General features: G+C 39.3%; 1 protein-coding gene across 10 annotated transcripts in view; it reads left to right on the top strand.

The window, feature by feature from the left end:
* ank1b (ankyrin 1, erythrocytic b) overlaps positions 1-20,749 on the top strand; it is a 65,339-nt gene that overhangs the window by 16,640 nt on the left and 27,950 nt on the right. For 6 of the 10 annotated variants that reach the window (XM_061697561.1, XM_061697559.1, XM_061697556.1 and 3 more), the window contains exons 2-23: positions 4,688-4,789; positions 7,203-7,301; positions 7,876-7,974; positions 8,592-8,690; positions 8,966-9,151; positions 10,519-10,617; positions 10,771-10,869; positions 11,066-11,164; positions 11,730-11,927; positions 12,674-12,772; positions 12,906-13,004; positions 13,100-13,477; positions 14,297-14,395; positions 14,534-14,632; positions 15,731-15,928; positions 16,075-16,173; positions 16,342-16,440; positions 16,614-16,712; positions 18,086-18,178; positions 18,288-18,360; positions 18,830-18,850; positions 20,049-20,172. In XM_061697561.1, the coding sequence (XP_061553545.1) occupies positions 4,688-4,789; positions 7,203-7,301; positions 7,876-7,974; positions 8,592-8,690; positions 8,966-9,151; positions 10,519-10,617; positions 10,771-10,869; positions 11,066-11,164; positions 11,730-11,927; positions 12,674-12,772; positions 12,906-13,004; positions 13,100-13,477; positions 14,297-14,395; positions 14,534-14,632; positions 15,731-15,928; positions 16,075-16,173; positions 16,342-16,440; positions 16,614-16,712; positions 18,086-18,178; positions 18,288-18,360; positions 18,830-18,850; positions 20,049-20,172 (2,660 nt within the window). Of the gene's footprint in view, positions 1-4,687; positions 4,790-7,202; positions 7,302-7,875; positions 7,975-8,591; positions 8,691-8,965; positions 9,152-10,518; positions 10,618-10,770; positions 10,870-11,065; positions 11,165-11,729; positions 11,928-12,673; positions 12,773-12,905; positions 13,005-13,099; positions 13,478-14,296; positions 14,396-14,533; positions 14,633-15,730; positions 15,929-16,074; positions 16,174-16,341; positions 16,441-16,613; positions 16,713-18,085; positions 18,179-18,287; positions 18,361-18,829; positions 18,851-20,048; positions 20,173-20,749 lie in introns of those variants that run through there. The other 4 variants (XM_061697558.1, XM_061697560.1, XM_061697554.1 and 1 more) reach the window with 3 other exon arrangements.

Genomic DNA, 20,749 nt, shown 5'->3' with positions numbered 1-20,749 from the left:
TCCATGAACACCAGTTTCTATATTTGGCCTACTTGATTTTTGCAAAAAGGAAAAATCACATTACATTATTTTGTAATGTATTCCTGTGTACTGTTAAACGGACAAGCTCTATCATATGTGGAATTATTTATTCCAGAGTCCAGACTGTCACCACTATGAAGGCAGAAGTTTAATATAATAAAAGTATGTTACAATTAACAATACAACACTTTTTGAACTTTTTCTTAACTTGAAAGATAAATAAGTCGCAGGATTGAACGTTGTCCTAGATACACCTAACTCATCCTATTTTCTAAAGTTATACACACAATAAAACAAATTAAGAAATTAATGAAATATATCAAAAGTATAGCCAAAGTCCCCCCGTTTCTCTCTCAGACTAGCACAGAGGTGCTGATGCATGCTTTTATCGCTGTCATTTAAACTATTGCAATACCCGGCTCTCTGGTCTTCCCAAAAAGACCTAAATCTAAATCTACAATTACTGGAGAATTCAGCTGCTCGTGTGCTGACGAAGACCAGAGGGCGGTAACACATTACACTGGTTTTTAAGGTCCCATATTTTGGCTTTTTAGACCTCCATAGAGTGACTCTCTAACAAGGACTTAGTATAAAAGTAGCAATTTCATTTTTAAAAAAAACAAAAAACAAAAAAAAACACCTTGGTTTTGTCATACGAATGTCCAGAAAAAGCCCCTCTTTAAATGTGAGAGACTTTTCCTTGTGCCTTTAATGATTGTGGCATTGTTGTTGGATTTCAATCCCCAAACCAGCCTTACAATTTATATATAGGGTGGGAATACAGGATCTTTGACTGGTTTGTCCATAGAGTCTGGAGTGCTACTATACTCTACTATACATCTACACATTAAAACTGGAGCAGCTGCCACTCTGTGGAGCCCAGCTATTGATTTTTAATTCTCAGCGCGGTGACTTCATCTTGACATCGATCTGTACCACTTTCCTGGATGGAGATGTATAGTTATGCTATTCAATTTGTGAATAGATGTTACCAATGTTACTATTGTGTTAGGATACAGTTTGCAAAGCAATTTTTCCTGTATGTACTGTAAGCTACAGTTTGACGCTTCATGGATTCTGATAAGGTTTGGAGTCTCTTAGTCTCTAGTATATAAGGGTATGATGTTATGTAGCTTACAATGCTGCGTGTGCAATATGCAATGAACCTACTTTGACTGGTCTCTTACATTTATGCTCCTAGAGCAATAAATACATATCTAGTGTTGTATTAATTGTATCCTATTGGGGGATTCTATGGATTCATCATAGTCAGCCCTCTGCCACCGCAGGGACATTTTGTGTGAAGAATGCGGGTCATTGTTTTACTAATATTCCAGTAATTTTTTCATTTTTATTTTTTATTTTTTTGGGTAAAACTATTTGAGATCTCAATAGGGGGGCCGGGGCCCCCACCCCACCTCATCTCTTTCTTAAATTTTGATGACGTTAGTACAGCAGATCCTTGTCTATGCAAGTTGGAATGCGCTGTAGTCTATCACTAACCTATGCTATTATTGTCATGTGATTGTGGTGGTACATGATTAGAAGGTGGATTAAAGTCGAGTAAGTGTCCACTGAAGGCCCACGTAGCAAATACACAGCCCGCCACAATTTGAGGCTGCACAGTGGTATACGAAGTGGTCGTCTTTGACCATGCCTTTCGAGTTCTTTGTGTCACACTGTAAAAACAGCTAGCTGAATTCTTGAAACATTCCGAAGAGGTATTAGTCTATGTTCAGAAGATAGCCTCATATCAAAGAGTTTTTCCTTGCCCAGATGGGGTGTTTAAACCAGGGCATGTCGTTGATCACTGTGAACTGTGGGCTTATGAAGCCCTTTGAGACTCTTTTGTAATTAAATGCTATTTAAATAAACTTGACTTGCTGCGGATTTGTTGGCTTCACATCTATGATGAGAAGCTTCCATTAGAACACCTCCCATACTGAGATCTGAAGACGAACGGCTTCATTCGAGTCCAGTGAACCCAAGGAAGCGGTATATTATTGGAGCTCTGTGACATGGTACAATACCCTGCGAGAAGTGGCTGTCAGAAGAAGGATGTGTGTGTGTGTTTGCTAGCTTGCTTGTTAATCAGTCTTCTGTAGTAGAAGTGGGTCTTTGTTCCAATCCATGACGGTTCATTAACGTGATCCATCGTTTGCTTGCCAAGACCAACATCCTGCCGTGCCCTTCCACTTATTTTTTGTGTTTTTTCACCGTTTGTGTGCTTGTATGCCATTTATATTATTAGGTCATTTTTGTATACTAGAGCTCTTGTTTGCAGTTCAAGGATAGAACAGCGCACAATTAACTAGTTTGCGCAGCAGTGGAATTAGCTCGATTCATACTTAGTGCCTTTCATTTGATTTTTATATATACTGTAAATATGTGGCTTACTTTACTACTGTGTTAGCGTAGGTTGGTGATGAAGTACAGTGTGTTCCGACGTACAAACTTGTGTTACATCATTGCCATAGGAACGAAACTCTGTCGTAAACCAAAGTTCCCCTGTCTAACCACCGTTGTACGTAGTTGACCAACTTTTGGCACCTGTGATCTCATATTCCATCCCGGGACAATTGGACAAGCTTCGATATATTTTGCTATTATTCTAAACAATGTCCTGTATGGATATTATTATTTTATTATTATGAACTTGCACTCTGGTCCATCAGGTCCCTGTAGTAATGTAAGAGACCACACAAGAGAGTTATTAAATAAAGGGAATTGGATATTTGTACCATTTGTTTATTCCTTTGCACCAGGATACACTGTATTTATCGTTTGGCAGGTGCATCAGATGTGGTGTTTTTAGGATTAAGAGTTAAAAAACATGTACTGTGAAGTTATTGAGAGGAGTCGGTGTTCTTTGCCATGTCATCCCTCTTTGCCGTCATAACCCATGTTGCACAAAATTAACTCTAGTTTTGTCAGAATGTGCTCTCACTTCACCACAGATGAGACAAAGGACATTCAGATAGTGTAATTTAGTAGAAGACATGAAATTGCCAATTATCTGTTGTGCAAGTACAAAGTTTAAAAAAAAAACCAATCAGATTATATAATGGGAATGATAAGAGGGTGTTTGTGTAACTGTCATGAAATGAGGTTCAATTGGACTAGCGCATGGAAAGGAGGGCGGAGGAAATTATCTTATTTGTTTGAAGATGCCATCTAATGGAACACATATTCTTCTCCTGGTGCATTGGAGATAAGAGATGTGAGAGAGAAGTTCAGTATAATCAAAGCCCTCGGGATCAACAGCTCAGACTGACACATAATGATGCTGCCGAAAGGAGCGTAGGAAAGGGTCGAGAATATGGAACATCGTGCAGTATTTTCACTCAAAGCCATTGGAAGCCTTTCATTCTGCAGCTCAGCTTTATTGACTGATAAATAAATACAAATAAATGTAGTCAGCCAAACACACTGCAAGACACAAAGCACGCGCACTCTCCTCTGAGATCAGACAGGCAGACAGCACGCCTCGTGTCAAAATGTGTGCTCAGCTATGCCTGCATGGCTCACTGTGTGGGCGACACTCCATTGTATAAATTTTTAGACTAACTGTGATACCATTGTCTTACATACTGTATAGTCTTGCTTCAAAGATTCAGATTTGTAACCTGAAAGCCAGCTATATATCCTTATATATATATATATATATATATATATATATATATATATATATACATATATATATATATATATATATATATATTTTTTTTTTTTTTTTTTTTTTACTTAGGGCTGTTGGAAGTGCAGTAAAACCTCAAAAGTGGAACACTACATATTCGGCGATGATAGTTGATTTTCTAAAATACATTTTCATTTAAAAAAAAGAAGTGTAAAGTGAATTGGTCAGCATCATGGAACATTATTCACTCTACAGGCAATGTTTTAAGTGGCATTTTTACACTCTTCACTGTACCGTGCAAGTACAGTGGAACCTTGTTTTTTGAAACTGATTTGTATGAAAACGGATGTAATATTTCCCATAGGAAATAATGTAAATCCAATAAGTCCGCTCCAGGGACTCAAATAAATTAACAAAATAATGCATTCTATCGACAATAACCTCAGGCGAACATGTAGAAAACAATGTGAAATAAATATAAATGGCTAAATCACTTTTACCTCTATTGAAGGTTTGAAGATTGAACATTTGTGATGGCAAGAGAAAAGGGGAGTGGTAGGAGAAGTTAAGTTTATGTTTCAATGCCCATATTCTACTGACCAGCCAGATGCTTTCCGATGTCACCCAAAAAAACTCAAACCTAAAGAAAGAGGCAAAACACAAAGAGTTAATCCTTAATATTTGCTAGATTTGCTGTAATATTGTTTGAACTTGCACATACTCTAAAGACGAATTGAACTTAGGTTGAATTTTTTCAGTAACTTTTGGTGGAGCCCCAAATTGTATGACTCTTCTGTCTTTTGATTGATTTTTTTTTTTTTTTTTTACCCAGTAAAGTGGTTCCCCAAGTTGATTTTTATGCACTGTTGTGGACACATTCCCATTCAATGACCCATTAACACTCACTCTGGACAGATATGCGGTATGGAAAATGAATGGATGGTTGTATCTCCTCCAGTTTGTTTCTTAGATGATTCGAGAGTATATTGTTTACTTGTTTTTAACAGTCATCGTATGTGTTCATTGCAGGCTGATGCAGCCACCAGCTTTCTTCGTGCAGCTCGTTCAGGCAACCTGGACAAAGCTCTGGATCACATAAAGAATGGACTGGACATCAATATAGCTAATCAAGTAAGCACATCGCTTAACATTGTCAAAATGTCGTCATGCTCAATTTGGATGTATATTTGCATGATTAATGACTTTTAGGTCAGAGTATTTTAATACATGATGTACGAGCCAATCAGGCCCCTGACTTGCAAAAGTACACTTGAATCAACCACAAGTCTGAGAGCCAACATGCACAAAGTGGAATGAACTCATCGCAGGTGGGAAAACACTCAACATCAACATCTGATGTGATGAGGAAAAGAAAAAGAAGAAGAAAAGACAGAAAGATTCATTACGTTAGTCCCATACTTTTTGTCCAAGTACAAAGTGACAACCACTAATCTAAAATGTCTCAAACGTTTCAATAATAATACTGTTATCACCTTACTGTTGGTACATTTTTAATTTCATTCTTCAGTGGCATAACACAATACATCCGTTGCTTTCGTCTGGGTGAGTTCACCTCTGTGAAACATGGCGTGAAAGGTGGATGCTGTCAAATTCTTCCAAAATTATCTTTGAGTGTGTGATACTCTGTCAATGTTATTACAAGAAATATGTTGTACAAGTCAAGGAGGAAAGTGGTGAGCCGTCATTGTAAAACATAAAACAGTAGTGCTACTATTCCATGTCATATTTTAATACATACGATATCTTCTTTTGCAATTTATAAGCCTAATCTTTTCTATTACAATACCCTCAGTCTCACTGGTTACATGTGTAGAGGCAGCATAATGGCAAAAGGCCATTTTCGCCCATTTGAATACTATTCGCTCAGCAGTTCCAGACAAACATTTTTCCTGTCTTCGCATGAGATTGGAATATACATTTTTGTACATGTTTAATAAATGTTTAACTGTAAACATTATATATACCAGTAGCATGATATTCTTTGCCGTGGCTCTGCGCACATAACCTTTAACTACTATACTTTATAAATGAATTAGAGCGATACTGTGTACTGGCTTTTTATAGGTATTGCTGGAATTAGTAAAGCCTTGTGATGGTTAATTAAGTGTACCAAGCAATGTGACCCTTTTCCCACGTTACAAGTTATGAGCGAGTAGCAATTTAGAGAAGGGTCTGAAGCTGTATGCCTCTTCTTATATCCACAAACAAAAAGGTATAAGTCAATATTTGTCTTAACGTTGTGGTTACGTTAAATGCAAGTTATCAATATGATGAATACAGTCCCGGTTAGTGGGCCAATTTTTGTGGCAAGTGATTGACTCTGCGATTGGCTGATGACCTGTCCAGTGTGTACCCCGCCTCTCGCCCCAAAGTCAGCTGGGATAGACTGCAGCTCACTCACCTCACAACCCTAATGAGGAGAAGTCCTATAAAAATTGGATGGATGGATGGATGAAGAAGTAAATAAAAATTGAGAAGATGTGTTCGTAGCTCATGGAGCTCTATTTCATAAAACGTTGAACGGTACGAGGATTTCCCGCAGTAATGAGGCCATGGTTATGAAACAGCCTGAATGAAAACCCTGAAGAATTACATTTTATCCTGCGGAGGACAAACCTTTGCTTTTACTTTAAGTCTTTAGTGGATCATTTAATTGCAACACATATTGTCATTGTATCCTAAGAGGAAAGTCTGTGTGCAGTATCCTCGCAGGGCAGGGAATCATAAAAAGGACAGAAAAGAGAATTAAAAATTCAAAACTTCGGAATACTCCACCTTTGTGTAAAGTGGTGTACATAAATTATTCAGTATTTCACATTAACATTCTTTCAATCTTCTGCCTTCAACTTTCTACTGTTTCACATTGTTGCATCATTGGAATGGCAGTAAGGAATAGTACATACAATGTGATTTTATTTCCCATAGTCATGCACATGCTTGTCACTGCAGTATACTTTCCATCACGAAAAAAGTGTGGATAACTGAGACTGGCTGCTTGCTCATTATTACTATCGTCGCACTGTGCATTTTGTCAGAACGGAGTAGCTATTTTTAGAGAGGCGGTCGGTAGCGAGATGAGGGATGTGCTGCTCAGTGAGAGAAATCAGGTATGTTGCAGTTTTAAACCAACAAGATTTGAAATTAGGATTGAGAGTGCATCCACACTGACAGCCAAGTTTGGCAGCTTTTAAAACATACTTAGAGTTTGAAGCCTTGATCTGTCAACATCGTGTTAAATCTTTGTTTTCCAGCCAGTCGTCTGATTTAGGCGGATAAAAGTTGTGCAGACGAGTGTATTACTGCAGCAACTTAAAAGAGTGCCACTGATTAATTCATTAAGTTGCCATAAGAGATGTATGACTTCAGAGTTAATGTGGTCTGTGATTATATTAATCCTGATTATTAACAGGCTTATTACAGTGGAACTACACACATTTTACGATACAGATAATCTCTTCAAGTGAATACATTTGTAATACTGCTGTCCTTCAGAGAATAAATCCATCTTTTTTCCCCCTCAAAGAATGGTCTAAATGGGTTACATCTGGCCTCTAAAGAGGGTCATGTGAAAATGGTCCTGGAGCTCCTCCACTCAGGCATCGAACTGGAGGCCACCACCAAGGTACAGTACGTACTTTATGTTCACTGAAGAAACATGAGATTCAATGAAAGATGCGGTGAGCTGTCCTAAATTTGCACGGTAAAAGCCTTTTCCCCCACCCCTCTGTCGCTGTTTTGTATAAATGGCACTGACACATAATGGAGAAGGCAAAGTCAACCTGGCAATTAGACCTAACACAAGTGGAAAGTGCCTGTGTAAAGTTTAACACCCTTTTGCGTTCAAAGCAATGCCACAGTCTGACATGTGAAGTATATGCCATATGGTCTCGCATGCAATTATCCGATTGCAGGATGCTTTTTCGCTGTATGAAAGCGCACACTGTTGCAGCAATATCCAACGTCACTGATAAAAGGATTAGGAAGATAAATGCCACATCATCTGTTATGGCCATTTTGTGGCAACTCTGTGTAAAAGGAGTAGATCGCCTCCAAAGCGAGTTTATCTCAAATGCAAGTGAGACCATTGCCTTTTCATATGTACAAGGGCAACATCTCTGCAACCTAGTTCTGTTTTGTGTGCGCGTATGATTATTTTAGCCTGTATCTTTTACATCTCTTCTCTGTGTGACCTCCAGAAAGGCAACACTGCTCTCCATATCGCAGCGCTGGCGGGCCAGGAGAAAGTGGTGGCTGAGCTGGTCAATTATGGAGCCAATGTTAATGCCCAGTCACATGTGAGTCACTAAAAGAATGTGGGAGCATGTGTGCAAAGTCATTGGTTTATCTAAGTTTAGATGTTTGACTGGATTATAGTTACATCAAATATGTACATGCACATAAAAATATCTACACAGACTAGGCAGGGTAGGTCTCCCCATATAAAGACAAAGTTATTCCTTGACATGCAGTTGTTTTCACCGCTTAACACACCCCCGACAATGCCACGCATGTCGCACATGCCAGGAACTGCCACTCTCCTCGCACCTTAAGATGAGCATCAGCTATATTCTGTCTGAGCTCCAGACGTTTTTGGGGTGCTCTTCTAGGATTATAATATCACTTTTTAATGCTTTTGGAGCAACTCTTGAGTAGTCCCTTGTGATCATTTAATCAGATGTCACTAATCCAATTTTTGTTTTGACCATCTCAGTTTTCACTACATTTTTCATAATGAAATATTCAGTGTTTATTTTGCATTCCAAAGTTTGTGAAAATGTGGACAATATCATTGCTGAATAATTTGCTATATATAACAGTTTATGAAAATTTTAAACTTTGGGTAGTATTTTAGAGAAATGCGCAACGGTTTCTATGGGGCTAACCATCTTCACCATAAATATGTTTCATACAGAAAGGATTCAGTCCTCTTTACATGGCAGCACAGGAGAACCACCTAGAGGTGGTCAAGTTCCTGCTCGAGAACGGCGCCAATCAGAGTCTCCCCACCGAGGTAGGCATGTGTGTGTGTGTGTGTGTGTGCGGAATGACCGTGTTCCAGAGTTGAATAAAACAAAATGCTCTTTACATATGTGTAAAGCATCTGGTGTACATTGAACCTGTATGATGAGTACATGTATCATAAGCGTTCTCTTTAATACGGTAATGTATAAATATGGCCAGAAGAATAAGGACTATTTTCCAGCACGAGTGTCAAACAAAATAATATCCCACGTTGAAAATGAATCACTCTTCTTCCGTCTCTGCACCTCCTACTTTGCGTTCCAGGATGGCTTTACTCCTCTGGCAGTGGCCCTGCAGCAGGGCCATGAAAACGTCGTAGCACTGCTCATCAACTATGGCACCAAAGGCAAAGTCCGCCTCCCCGCACTGCACATCGCCGCCCGGAATGACGACACGCGCACCGCCGCTGTGCTCCTGCAGAACGACCCGAATCCTGATGTTCTCAGCAAGGTAAACACCCCAGATGGTGTAATGATTGGCTATTTGTTACTCATTATATAAAGAAAAAACTACTTTTAAAATAAATTTGAAACTATTTTCTCTTTCAGTTACAGTGTTGTGAAAGAGTTTTGACCCACCCCCGTTAAATCACAAATTAACTGTGTTTAACCAGTGTTTTTGGAAAGCTGAGTTTGATTTCATTAGCCACACCAAGATCTGATTTTCACACATAAGTCAGATAAATAGTACTTGTCACATAAAGTGAGATAGGCGACAAGATCTCAAAAAGTAATCTATCACGCCACTATCCCCCAAAATTAAAAAAACAAATGAGAAACAAAGTAAAACCTCTCAGTCTGCAAAACGTTACAAAGCCATTTTCAAGGCTTTGGGACTCCAGCGAACCACAGTCAGCGCCATTTCTCACAAATGGAGAAAACTGTTAACAGTGGTGAACCTTCCCTGGGGTAGGCAGCCAACCAAAATTGCTCCAAACGTGCAACAACAACTCATCCAGGAGGTCACAAAAGAACCCAGAATGACATCCAAGAACTGCAGGCCTCAGTTAAGGTCCGTGTTCATGACTCAACCATCAGAAAGACACTAGAAAAAATGGCATCCATGGGAGAGTTCCAAGGCGAAAACCACTGCTGACCAAAAATAACGCAAAATCTTATCTCACATTTGGCAAGAAACATTCTGATAATCCCCAAGACTTTTGTAGAAGTATTGTGTGGACTGACAAGACAAAAATTAATCGTTTTGGAAGGTCCATATCCCAGTGTACTGGCAGAAAGATAACAAAGCATTCGAAAAAAAGAACATCAACCCAACAGTCAAACATTTTTGTGGCAGTGTGATGGGTTAGGGCTGCTTTGTTTCTTCTGGACTATTAACTGTTATTAAAGAAACAATTAATTCTCCTGTCTATCACAAAATCCTACAGGTTAACATCTGGTTGTACATTTGTGCCCTTAAGCTTAAACGCAGAAGGACAACAACACAAAACAGAGACTCATCACCAGTTATCCCAAATGCTTGATTATTCCTGCCAAGGGTGGAATAAATCATTATTAGGTTCAGGTGGCCGTTTCTTTTTCAAATAGGGTCAACAAGGTTTGGATTTTTTCCCCCCTTAACAAATAAAACAAATATTTAGAAACTGCATTTTACTTGGATTTTCTTTGTGAGATATCAAAATGGGTTTGATGATCTGAAACATTGAAGTGTGATAAATATGTAAACAAATCAGAAATCATTATACAATGAGAAGTGCTTTTTCACTGCATTATGTAACCTTTCCATTTACCGATTTCGTCCTTTCACACGTCTTGTGTGTCCTTTTTTTTTTTTTTTTTTTTTTTTTTTTTTTGTAGACTGGTTTCACCCCTCTACATATCGCAGCCCACTATGAGAATATGAGCGTAGCCCAGCTGCTGCTGAACAGAGGAGCCAACGTAAACTTCACCCCGAAGGTCAGTGGTCTTAGCCTGTGATTCAAATATTATGTGCCAAGAACAGTTCCTCAGCCTTTTCAACTCGTCTTTAGACTTTATTACCATTACTTTTATTGGATGGTTGGTTATTAAGTCGTGTGAATAACTAAATGTTCATCTATTTTTCACTAGAATGGCATCACACCGCTTCATATCGCTTCCAGGAGGGGAAATATGATGATGGTCCGACTCCTGCTGGACAGAGGTGCCCAGATAGATGCCAAAACGAAGGTTTGTTCTTTTGTTTTTTTTTGGGTACATCTGCTACTTCCTGCATTTGGTACACAAGTCTCGCATTATATCACCGATGGCTGTATAATACTTCACCCCATCTGTTGCCCCTGCCTGCCGAGTTTCTTTTTCTGCTGAAAACTTATCCATTTATGCTTACAGCGTCCCTTTTTTATTTTTGCTTATGTGCGTGCAGGATGAATTGACTCCGCTTCACTGTGCAGCCAGAAATGGACACGTTCGCATCATTGAGATCCTGCTGGAACACGGTGCTCCCATCCAAGCTAAAACCAAGGTATCGAGGCTGTGAGATACCAATGAGATACTGTATATTACACTCGCAGTTTACCACAGTTGCGAGTCTTTTGATAGCCATCCATCCATTTTCTGAGCCGTTTCTCCTCACTAGGGTCGCGGGCGTGCTGGAGCCTATCCCAGCTATCATTGGCCAGGAGGCGGGGTACACCCTGAACTGGTTGCCAGCCAATTGCAGGGCACATACAAACAAACAACCATTCGCACTCACATTCACACCTACGGGCAATTTTGAGTTGTCAATTAACCTACCATGCATGTTTTTGGGATGTGGGAGGAAACCGGAGTGCCCGGAGAAAACCCACGCAGGCACGGGGAGAACATGCAAACTCCACACAGGCGGGGCCGGGGATTGAACCCAGGTCCTCAGAACTGTGAGGCAGACGCTCTAACCAGTCGGCCACCTCTTTTGATATAATCTGAGTAAATTCAGCGTTACTCACCAAACATTTCAGTTATTTTACACGTAAGCCTCATCAAGACCTAACCTCAGTCAAGCTGACGATCAATTGTCGTTTCTAACACTACTTTCCCTCTCATCACAGAATGGTCTGTCCCCCATCCACATGGCAGCTCAAGGGGATCACATGGACTGCGTAAGACAGCTACTTCAATACAACGCCGAGATTGACGACATCACACTGGACCATTTAACCCCTCTTCATGTAGCAGCCCACTGTGGCCACCATCGCATGGCCAAAGTTCTTCTCGACAAGGGGGCCAAGGCCAACGCTCGAGCGTTGGTAATTGTTTATTGTTTGTTTAATTATTTTTAGATGTTTATTATACTCAAAATGGTGACAGTTGAGACGTGAAGATTAGAAGAGTCTTATGATCATATTTAGATACAGGGGCATCTCAATACATAAATTAAATATTTATAAATGAAAAAATAACTACTCAGAACATTAAAAACAGTACAGTACACTAATTACAATACAACGTAAAGTCATAAGGAACCTTCATGAAAGTGCAAGCATTTATTGAAAAGGTAAGCTTTTCATACATTTAACAAGACCAAGTGGGCTTACATAACACATACCATATATGCTCATATGAAGTATTAAAAACGTATTTACATGATAAACAGATGCAGCTACATACAGTGAATTAAAATATCGTGGAAAATGGAATTTATTTCAGAAGTTCAATTCAAAAAGTTATCTCATTACATACTATAGCTTCACTAAACACAGAAATAATGTCATGATATTTTCGATGATTCTAGATTACAGCTAACGAAAACCCCAAATTCACCAGCTGATTAGAATATAATATAAATTAGAATATGATGTAAGAAACAAATATATTTTGACAACATAAATTAGGTAGGAATTGGCCTTCTCAAAAGTATTTTCCTATGTGTTTAATGAATCTACACACAGTATTTTACAATTTTCTACAATATTTATTTGTACAGTATACTGTATACCCTGTATGCACATAATTAATCTCTGATGTTGATGTGAACTTTTTTTCCTGTCTCCAGAATGGCTTCACACCACTCCATATTGCATGCAAGAAGAACCACATGCGGTCAATGGACTTGCTGCTCAAACACTCTGCTTCCTTAGAAGCCGTCACAGAGGTGATCCCTTGCTCCAGATCTTTATACTTCAAGATTCTTTTTGTGGTACTTGTATAAATATACATTGTGTACATGAATTTCCATGTTGACCCATATTCACGATTTATGCACGATTATGTCTCTATTTGTGCAGTCTGGCCTAACTCCTCTCCATGTAGCAGCTTTCATGGGTCACTTGAATATAGCAAAGAACCTGCTCCAGCGAGGGGCTTCACCTAATGCTTCTAATGTGGTAAGAACATCCTCCCTACCAACTGCAAAAGTCCACTAAGCAAGCCGTGACCCCAAGTTTGCCGCTGTGTAATTTCAACAACTATATTTATTCAGAAGGTGGAGACCCCCCTCCACATGGCCTCCAGAGCAGGACACTGTGAAGTTGCCCAGTTTCTGCTGCAGAACTCAGCACAAGTGGATGCCAAGGCAAAGGTAGGTAGTCTTGTTTTAATCTGTACAGTTAAAAATGAAATGTTCCTTTCCTGTTCCTTTCCTGTTCCTTTCTGTTACCAGGATGACCAGACCCCCCTTCACTGTGCTGCCCGGATGGGACACAAGGAGCTGGTCAAGCTGCTTCTTGAGCACAAGGCCAACCCCGACTCGTCCACAACGGCAGGGCACACGCCGTTACATATTGCTGGGCGGGAAGGACACATCCACACTATACGCATCTTGTTAGACGCTGGAGCGCAGCAGACCAAAATGACCAAAGTAAGGTTAAACACTGTTGGTGTCGTCGCCATCGTAATGTGTATCCGGTCGCGTTAACCGGTCACACGTTTTCAAGTGTTTGATTTGACAAGATAAACCCCAGTGATCGTAAAAGATGGGATGCGGTGGTATAGGAATACATGTCGTGCAGTATTGCCACTGTCTGCCAGAGATACGGCAAGATTTTATGGCAGTAGTCTGACAGTGCAATCGTGAAAGACCAAATTTGTCATGTAGTCTGATCCAGGCATAAGGTGCAGTAATATTGGTCATTTTTCACAGAGGATAAAGATTTACTGTGTTAGAATGATGTCTTTGTACATGTGTTGCTTCACCATTTGTTTTCAAATATCCGTTATAGTTATAACACTGCGACATAGATGCAATTTGCTAGCCCGTCTATGGCATTTTGCGTTGTGTATCATTAAGCTAGCTGACTTCCATGACGACAAAGAGATGTGTTTGTTTTGTGTTTACATGAAAACAAATGTAAAGTAACCCTGCCATCAGCAGTTTGTTGACTTTTTTGTTTTGATATGTTCAAGTAACAACTTTTGGTACCATTTCTGTTTTATAAACAATTGGAGGATGGCAGTACATTGTCATCATCTACTGTATGACCAAGCATTTCTATTTTATTTTATTTTATTTCTATTTTTCTATTTCTATTCGTTTTTGAATGCTGCAGTGTAAATGACAAATAATTCCGCTCACCTTTCGTAGGATGATTGCAGTATGAGAAATACATTGTTTGGAATAGAAAAGTGCTGTTGTCAGAACAGTGATTTTGGATTTTCTGTTTGGTTTTCGCCTGAGCAGAAAGGCTTCACCCCACTCCACGTGGCCTCTAAATACGGAAAGGTGGACGTAGCAGAGCTCCTTCTCGAGCGAGGAGCCAATCCCAATGCAGCCGGCAAGGTGAAGCAGTCGTACGCATATATGACAGAGGCAACATTTCCACAGTGTGCCATTATTGTAGTATGTCTCATATATGCATGTTTCTGTGTGGTCTGTGCGTGTTTGTGCCTTTAATGTGTTCATGTGTATATTTAACAGAACGGTCTGACACCCCTCCATGTGGCGGTTCATCACAACAACCTGGATGTTGTTAAACTCCTGGTCAGCAAGGGAGGATCCGCACACAGCACTGCCAGAGTAAGAGCCAAACAGACGAACACAGATTGTCACAACACATGCAGTGAAACGCACGCACACACACACACACACACACACACACACACGCGCACGCACGCGCACACACACAGTAGACAAAAGTATTTGGACATGGCTATTACAGTTTTGGTCTCCATTTTGCTACTGTAACAGCTATCTCTGTTCTGTGATGATTTTGTGGTGCCTCTTGGGTAATTTTATGTCTATTGATTCAGGAGAACATTTGTGAGGTCAGACATCTTGACAGTATCTACACTGTATGCTAGTTATTCTACAGAAACCTCCTACATGTGCTGACATTTGCATTTATGGACTTTGCTTTGTGCACCAGGCAAACATTATGCTAGAAAAGCAAAGGGCTTTCCCAAAAAAATCATTTTGCTGTACACAACATAACAGGAGTGTTAATCAATTAACCAATGGTCGAAAAAGAAACATTGGTTAATTGATTAACACTCCTGTTATGTTGAGTAGTCCAAAAAAATATATATTTTTAAAATCTTTTCTTCTTTATATATATATATATATATAATTCTTTTGAATTGACATGTTAATATCAATTCCATTGACCCAGCAATGACACAAGGTGCTAAAAGTTGGCAGAAATGTCTCAATTAGACACAAAATATTGTATTTTACAGAAACAATTATAGCAAGCCAGAGAGAGGGAGAGAGAGGGAGAGAGAGAGAGAGAGTGTTTTTGCTGTACCAAGAAACAAAGGGCTACTTTAAAATTAAATAAAAACATACTGTGTATGATACTTTTGTATTAGTAAAATCAAATGTGATATACTTCGTCTTTTTTACCTCACCATGTCAACCTATCAGTTTGAACAAAAGAGGCTCTTGAGACCAAACGTTTGCCCATCCCTGATCTAGCCCAGCACTTGATTTGTAAAAGAATCAATTCATTAAGTTATGCCTCAATATTTTCACCACACAGTAGGTGAAACATTCTGTAGTTGACATAGAGTAATAGGAAATTCATTATCCTCTTCAGTTCTAACATCATTGGAGTTTTGATATTGCACGGCTCACCAGCGAGGCAATGTCTACTCCTGTCTTCATGTCTTTCTGTAGAATGGTTACACCCCTCTACATATAGCAGCCAAGCAGAACCAGATGGAAGTAGCCAGTTGCCTGCTGCAGAATGGGGCATCGCCCAATGCCGAGTCCCTCCAAGGCATCACTCCCCTACACCTGGCCTCACAGGAGGGACGGCCTGACATTGTGGCACTACTCATCTCCAAACAAGCCAATGTAAATCTAGGAAACAAGGTATTGTTTCAAGTCATATTACAAGTTGAATGAATGAATGGACGGTTGTTGGATAAACTGAAGCACATGTGCCTCCGATATTAGATCATACCTTTTCAGAAAGATTTAGTGTTCACTTCATAATTCTTTCATCTTTTTCTCCGCAGAGTGGATTGACCCCTCTCCATCTGGTGGCACAAGAGGGCCACGTGGGCATTGCTGACACACTGGTCAAGCAGGGAGCATCTGTTTATGCTGCTTCAAGGGTAATCTAAATACTTCCACCAGTGATGAAATATATGACTCGCTGGCTGAGATGTTACAGTTAAAATACTCTGAATTAACACTTCTCTAATTCTGGAGTTAGTATGTGCTTTTTGTCATTTCTTTATTGTTTTTGTATTGTATTCACTGTAACTACTTGTTTGTTCCAGATGGGCTACACACCCCTTCATGTGGCCTGTCACTATGGTAACATCAAAATGGTCAAGTTCCTCCTCCAGCAGCAGGCACATGTGAACAGCAAAACAAGGGTACGTTCTAAATGTGCTTGCAAGATCTTGAAATATACTAATATATAATACTAAAATTATAGTAATGTGTGACTTCTGCTTCATTATTTGTTTGAACCACAAAAGCCTTATCAGAACTTTGCACTCAGCGGAATAAAGAGGACATACTGTACATTCTCTTTTTCCCCCTGCAGATGGGCTACACTCCTTTGCACCAAGCAGCTCAGCAAGGTCACACCGATATTGTCACCCTGCTGTTGAAACACGGAGCCCAGCCCAATGAGATTACATCGGTGAGTCACGGTCAGGCACAACGTTTTCCTCCCATAAGAATCCGGCTGATCATGTGAAAAATATCCACTAACTATTAGGCTTCACACCTGTTAGATGGCATTAAAATTACTCATGCAACAGAAAATAAATACCTATTAACATGTATAGTGAACCTCCGGATGCTGGGTTTGTACAAAAAAATTGCCATAAAAAATCTCAAGTATAGTAGACAATATTTTAAATACTGCAATATTTTAATAATAGTAACTGTCATTCAAGTATAGAGGGGTCCTCGGTTTACAATGGAGTTCCGTTCCTACTGCGGCAGTGTAACCCAAATTCGAAATGCGGCATATTGTGTCATTAAACTATGCTAATGCTGTAGTACAGTAAAGTCATAATTACAGTAAATATTTGATTTGAAAAACAAGGCAGTAAATGAGTGTGCCTTCTTGTCCCATGTAAATTGATAGTATGTTTATAACAATGAAGCCCTCTAAAAACACTCTTAAATGACAAAAAAGAAATGATAATAAATGAAGCAACTCACTGATCTTTTTTTTGCATGCATTTTCACAAGGGTATAGTTAAATCAGACAATAAACCTTAAAACATAACTCACATATAACACACCCTAACCTTTGATCACAAGTGACAAGTATATGGAAGCTGGCCAGACGACATCTAACTAGTAGCTAACATTGCTGTAAAGCCCTTTGTTCACTAAAAGATGGTCAATCCTGGCTCAGGATGAGAGAGATTAATGGGAATAAAAACAATAATATAGTGGTGACTTGAGGTACAGGTTTAATTCGTTCCATGACCATGCACGTAACTCAAAACAGTCACATCTCAAGTCATCATTCCGCATTTGAATTAATGGAAATCCTAGTAATTCGTTCCAGCCCCCCAAAATATAAATGTGTTTGTTTTTTTTGTTGTTGAGGAAAAATAGCATCTATAATGCGTTAGGTTATTTTATAAAAACATAGGGTAATAACATCATTAAATAGAATGTAAAGAATTAAAGAGTATGTGCCTCATAATTTAATGCGGTAATCCAATTCATTGCGCTGTTCCTTCTGTTGTGCCTCCCTCGGCCACTAGGAGGTAGTATAAAACTCACGCAGACACACTGAGAAGAAGAATAGTTATTTTATTACTACTGTAAGTGACTCAGGAAGATGCTGTAATAGTAGTAATTTTTAGTAGAGGATAAAGAATATATGCTTGTGAGTATTATATTATCTGTCTACACGTGTTCATCCACCTATTACCAAAACAATGGCATTTTGAATAGTTTGTTAGCATTAAGCTAAATGGACTAAGGCAAAGCTGTGGTTGTTTTAAATACACGTGTAATTATTTTTTCTCTTTCTCAATCTCAACACAGAATGGAACATCTCCACTGGGCATCGCAAAGCGTCTGGGTTACATCTCCGTCATCGACGTGCTCAAACTGGTGACTGAGGAGTCCGTCTCTGCGGTGAGCCACCATTACACGTTCGCACGGAGGCCAAAGAAGACACTGTGACCTCTCACCTGCCTGTTTCCATCTAGGTGGTGGCCTCATTTGTAATCTCTGTTCTTCACAGATCACGACGGAAAAGCATCGAATGAGTTTTCCTGAGACGGTGGACGAGATTTTGGACGTCTCTGAGGATGAAGGTAAGTTGAGATGATGATGGGAAACGACTCCCTAAATGCCGTTGATCGTCCATTTCCAGAAAACAAAACGGATGACATACAGTGGCTATAAGAAGTCTGCAGATAAATCATTTCAGAAATGTTTCCACCATTGTGACATGTACAACTCAATTGAAAAACAATTAAAATCTTTTCAAGAGGGAAGTAGACATGAACAACTCAGATAATGTAGTTGCACTAGTTTGCACACCCTCTTATAACTGGGGATGTGGCTTTGTTCACAAATAGCCAATCACATTCAAGCTCACGTTAAATGTTAAAATTTTCCGTCACATTAATGATGGAAAATTATTTGAAATTATTGAGATGTATTAATATCACACAAATCTGGCATTGGAACAGGGGTGCGTAGACTTTTTGCATCCACTCCATGATTTGACTTGACACAGTGAATGACTGTTTATAACTTCCCTTTCCATTTTCTTCGTAGGAGTCGCCCAGCTAACGTTAGGTAGGATTGTGTGTGTATATCTCTTCTTTGTCCGTTCCGGTGGCTCGTGAACTATGTGGCTTCATCGCAGTCGCGCACTCATTTTCTCTGTGCACCACTTCTTGTCTTTCTGATCAGTTCCGCTGACTCAACTTCAGCCATTTTTGTTCCGCTCTATTTTTATTCCCTCACCCTTTATCTCTTGCTTCGAGATTTATTTAGAGACAAAAGTGTCCTGTTTTTTCATCAGCATGTAGTCACAGCATTTTCCTTATACAAGAATTTGACACACTTCTATTCGGGTACTCATTAACCTAACAGGCCCTCTAGTTCTGTTCCAATTGAGCTGTTTGTTAATGAGAGTCCGTATCAATGACTGCCTAATTGACCAACCAGCTAATTCAACATATGCTGCCATACTCCTGAAAACAGTTCAAAACCATCCACAGTTGTTGTTTATGCTGTCGTCTTTCTGCTCGGAGGAATCTCCAAAATAAAATTGTGTTACTGTCATCCGGCTTCATTTTTAAATGTTTTTATATTTTTGTATGTTTTAATTGTTTTTTTTTTTCTTTGAAATAAGTTTGTGTTTGTCTTTGTTCCCAAGCAGCTCATACTAATCGTGATCTATGGTTTCCTGTTCTGTCATTTCTGTCCCATACCTCTTTAATAACAGCTATTTTCTCCTACACAGAAGCAACCATCACCACGTGATTGCATCTTTATTGAGCATGATCACTAAAATAAACAAACAAACAAAAAAAAACACTATCACCAGGTGGCTTGCTGTTTGCCGTCCATGCTCGGTGTTGTTGGTTTGACTCCATTGCTTAAACTCAAAATGTCTCATTTTTTGTGATTTTTTTTTTTCCGTGTGATGTGGTGAAAGCGAGGTGAGGGGAAGGATTGTTTGTGTCAGAATTACTACTTAAGTCAAAGGAGACTTGGAGAAAGTGACATTATTTTGATGTTAGTGTAGAAGTCAATCACACTTCACAATATTGTCACATTGCATTGGGGGGAATTTAAGACAGTGTAAAAGAATGTACTCTTTCTTTATTTCTTCTTTTCTTGTTCATCTAGTTTGTTTTGTCTTTTTTCTCCTTCTTGCCCTTGTGTAAAAAAAAAAGTGTATATATATATATATATATATATATATATATATATATATATATATATATTCAATTGCTTCTTTGCTCCTGAAAAATCTTATATACAGGTGACGAGTTGCTTGGAATGGACGGCGCACGCTATTTGAAGCTTGATGACTTCAAGGATCAAGACGACGACTTCCTTTCCCCAAAGAAGACACTTAGAGATTTCGAAGGTGGTGTGGGCACTACGTAAGTGCATTGTGATTTTTCTCCCTCATTAACTGCTGTTATTTAGACTTTTATATATACAGTGGAGGTATAATCTAGTTAGTTTTTATTTATTTTGATTTATTTTTGAGGCACTTGAAATACATGGTTTTAGTAATCAACATGTTACCAAATTAGAATTTGGGTTCCTCCCCTGAACCCAAACATACAGGCATGCTGGAGCCTATAGCTGGGATAGCTATCCCAGCTATCTTCGGGCGAGAGGCGGGATACACCCTGAACTGGCCGCCAGCCAATTACAGTGCACATACAAACAAACAACCGTTCGCACTCACATTCATACCTACGGGCAATTTAGAGTCATCAATTAACCTACCATGCATGTTTTTGGGATGTGGGAGGAAACCGGAGTGCCCGGAGAAAACCCACGCAGGCACGGGTGGAGCATGCAAACTCCACACAGGTGATTTGAACCCAGGTCCTCAGAACTGTGAGCCAGATGTGCTTGCCTCCTATATGTCAAAATGAAAAACTAAACCTTGATTTAGACCAGTATTAATCTGAAAGATAAGCCTTTTTCCTCCATGTCTCCTCTTTT

The sequence above is a fragment of the Phycodurus eques genome, chromosome 15 (assembly GCF_024500275.1).
Source record: "Phycodurus eques isolate BA_2022a chromosome 15, UOR_Pequ_1.1, whole genome shotgun sequence".
In the NCBI taxonomy this organism is placed as follows: Eukaryota; Metazoa; Chordata; class Actinopteri; order Syngnathiformes; family Syngnathidae; genus Phycodurus; species Phycodurus eques.
This window is presented reverse-complemented; position numbering and strand designations above follow the sequence as displayed.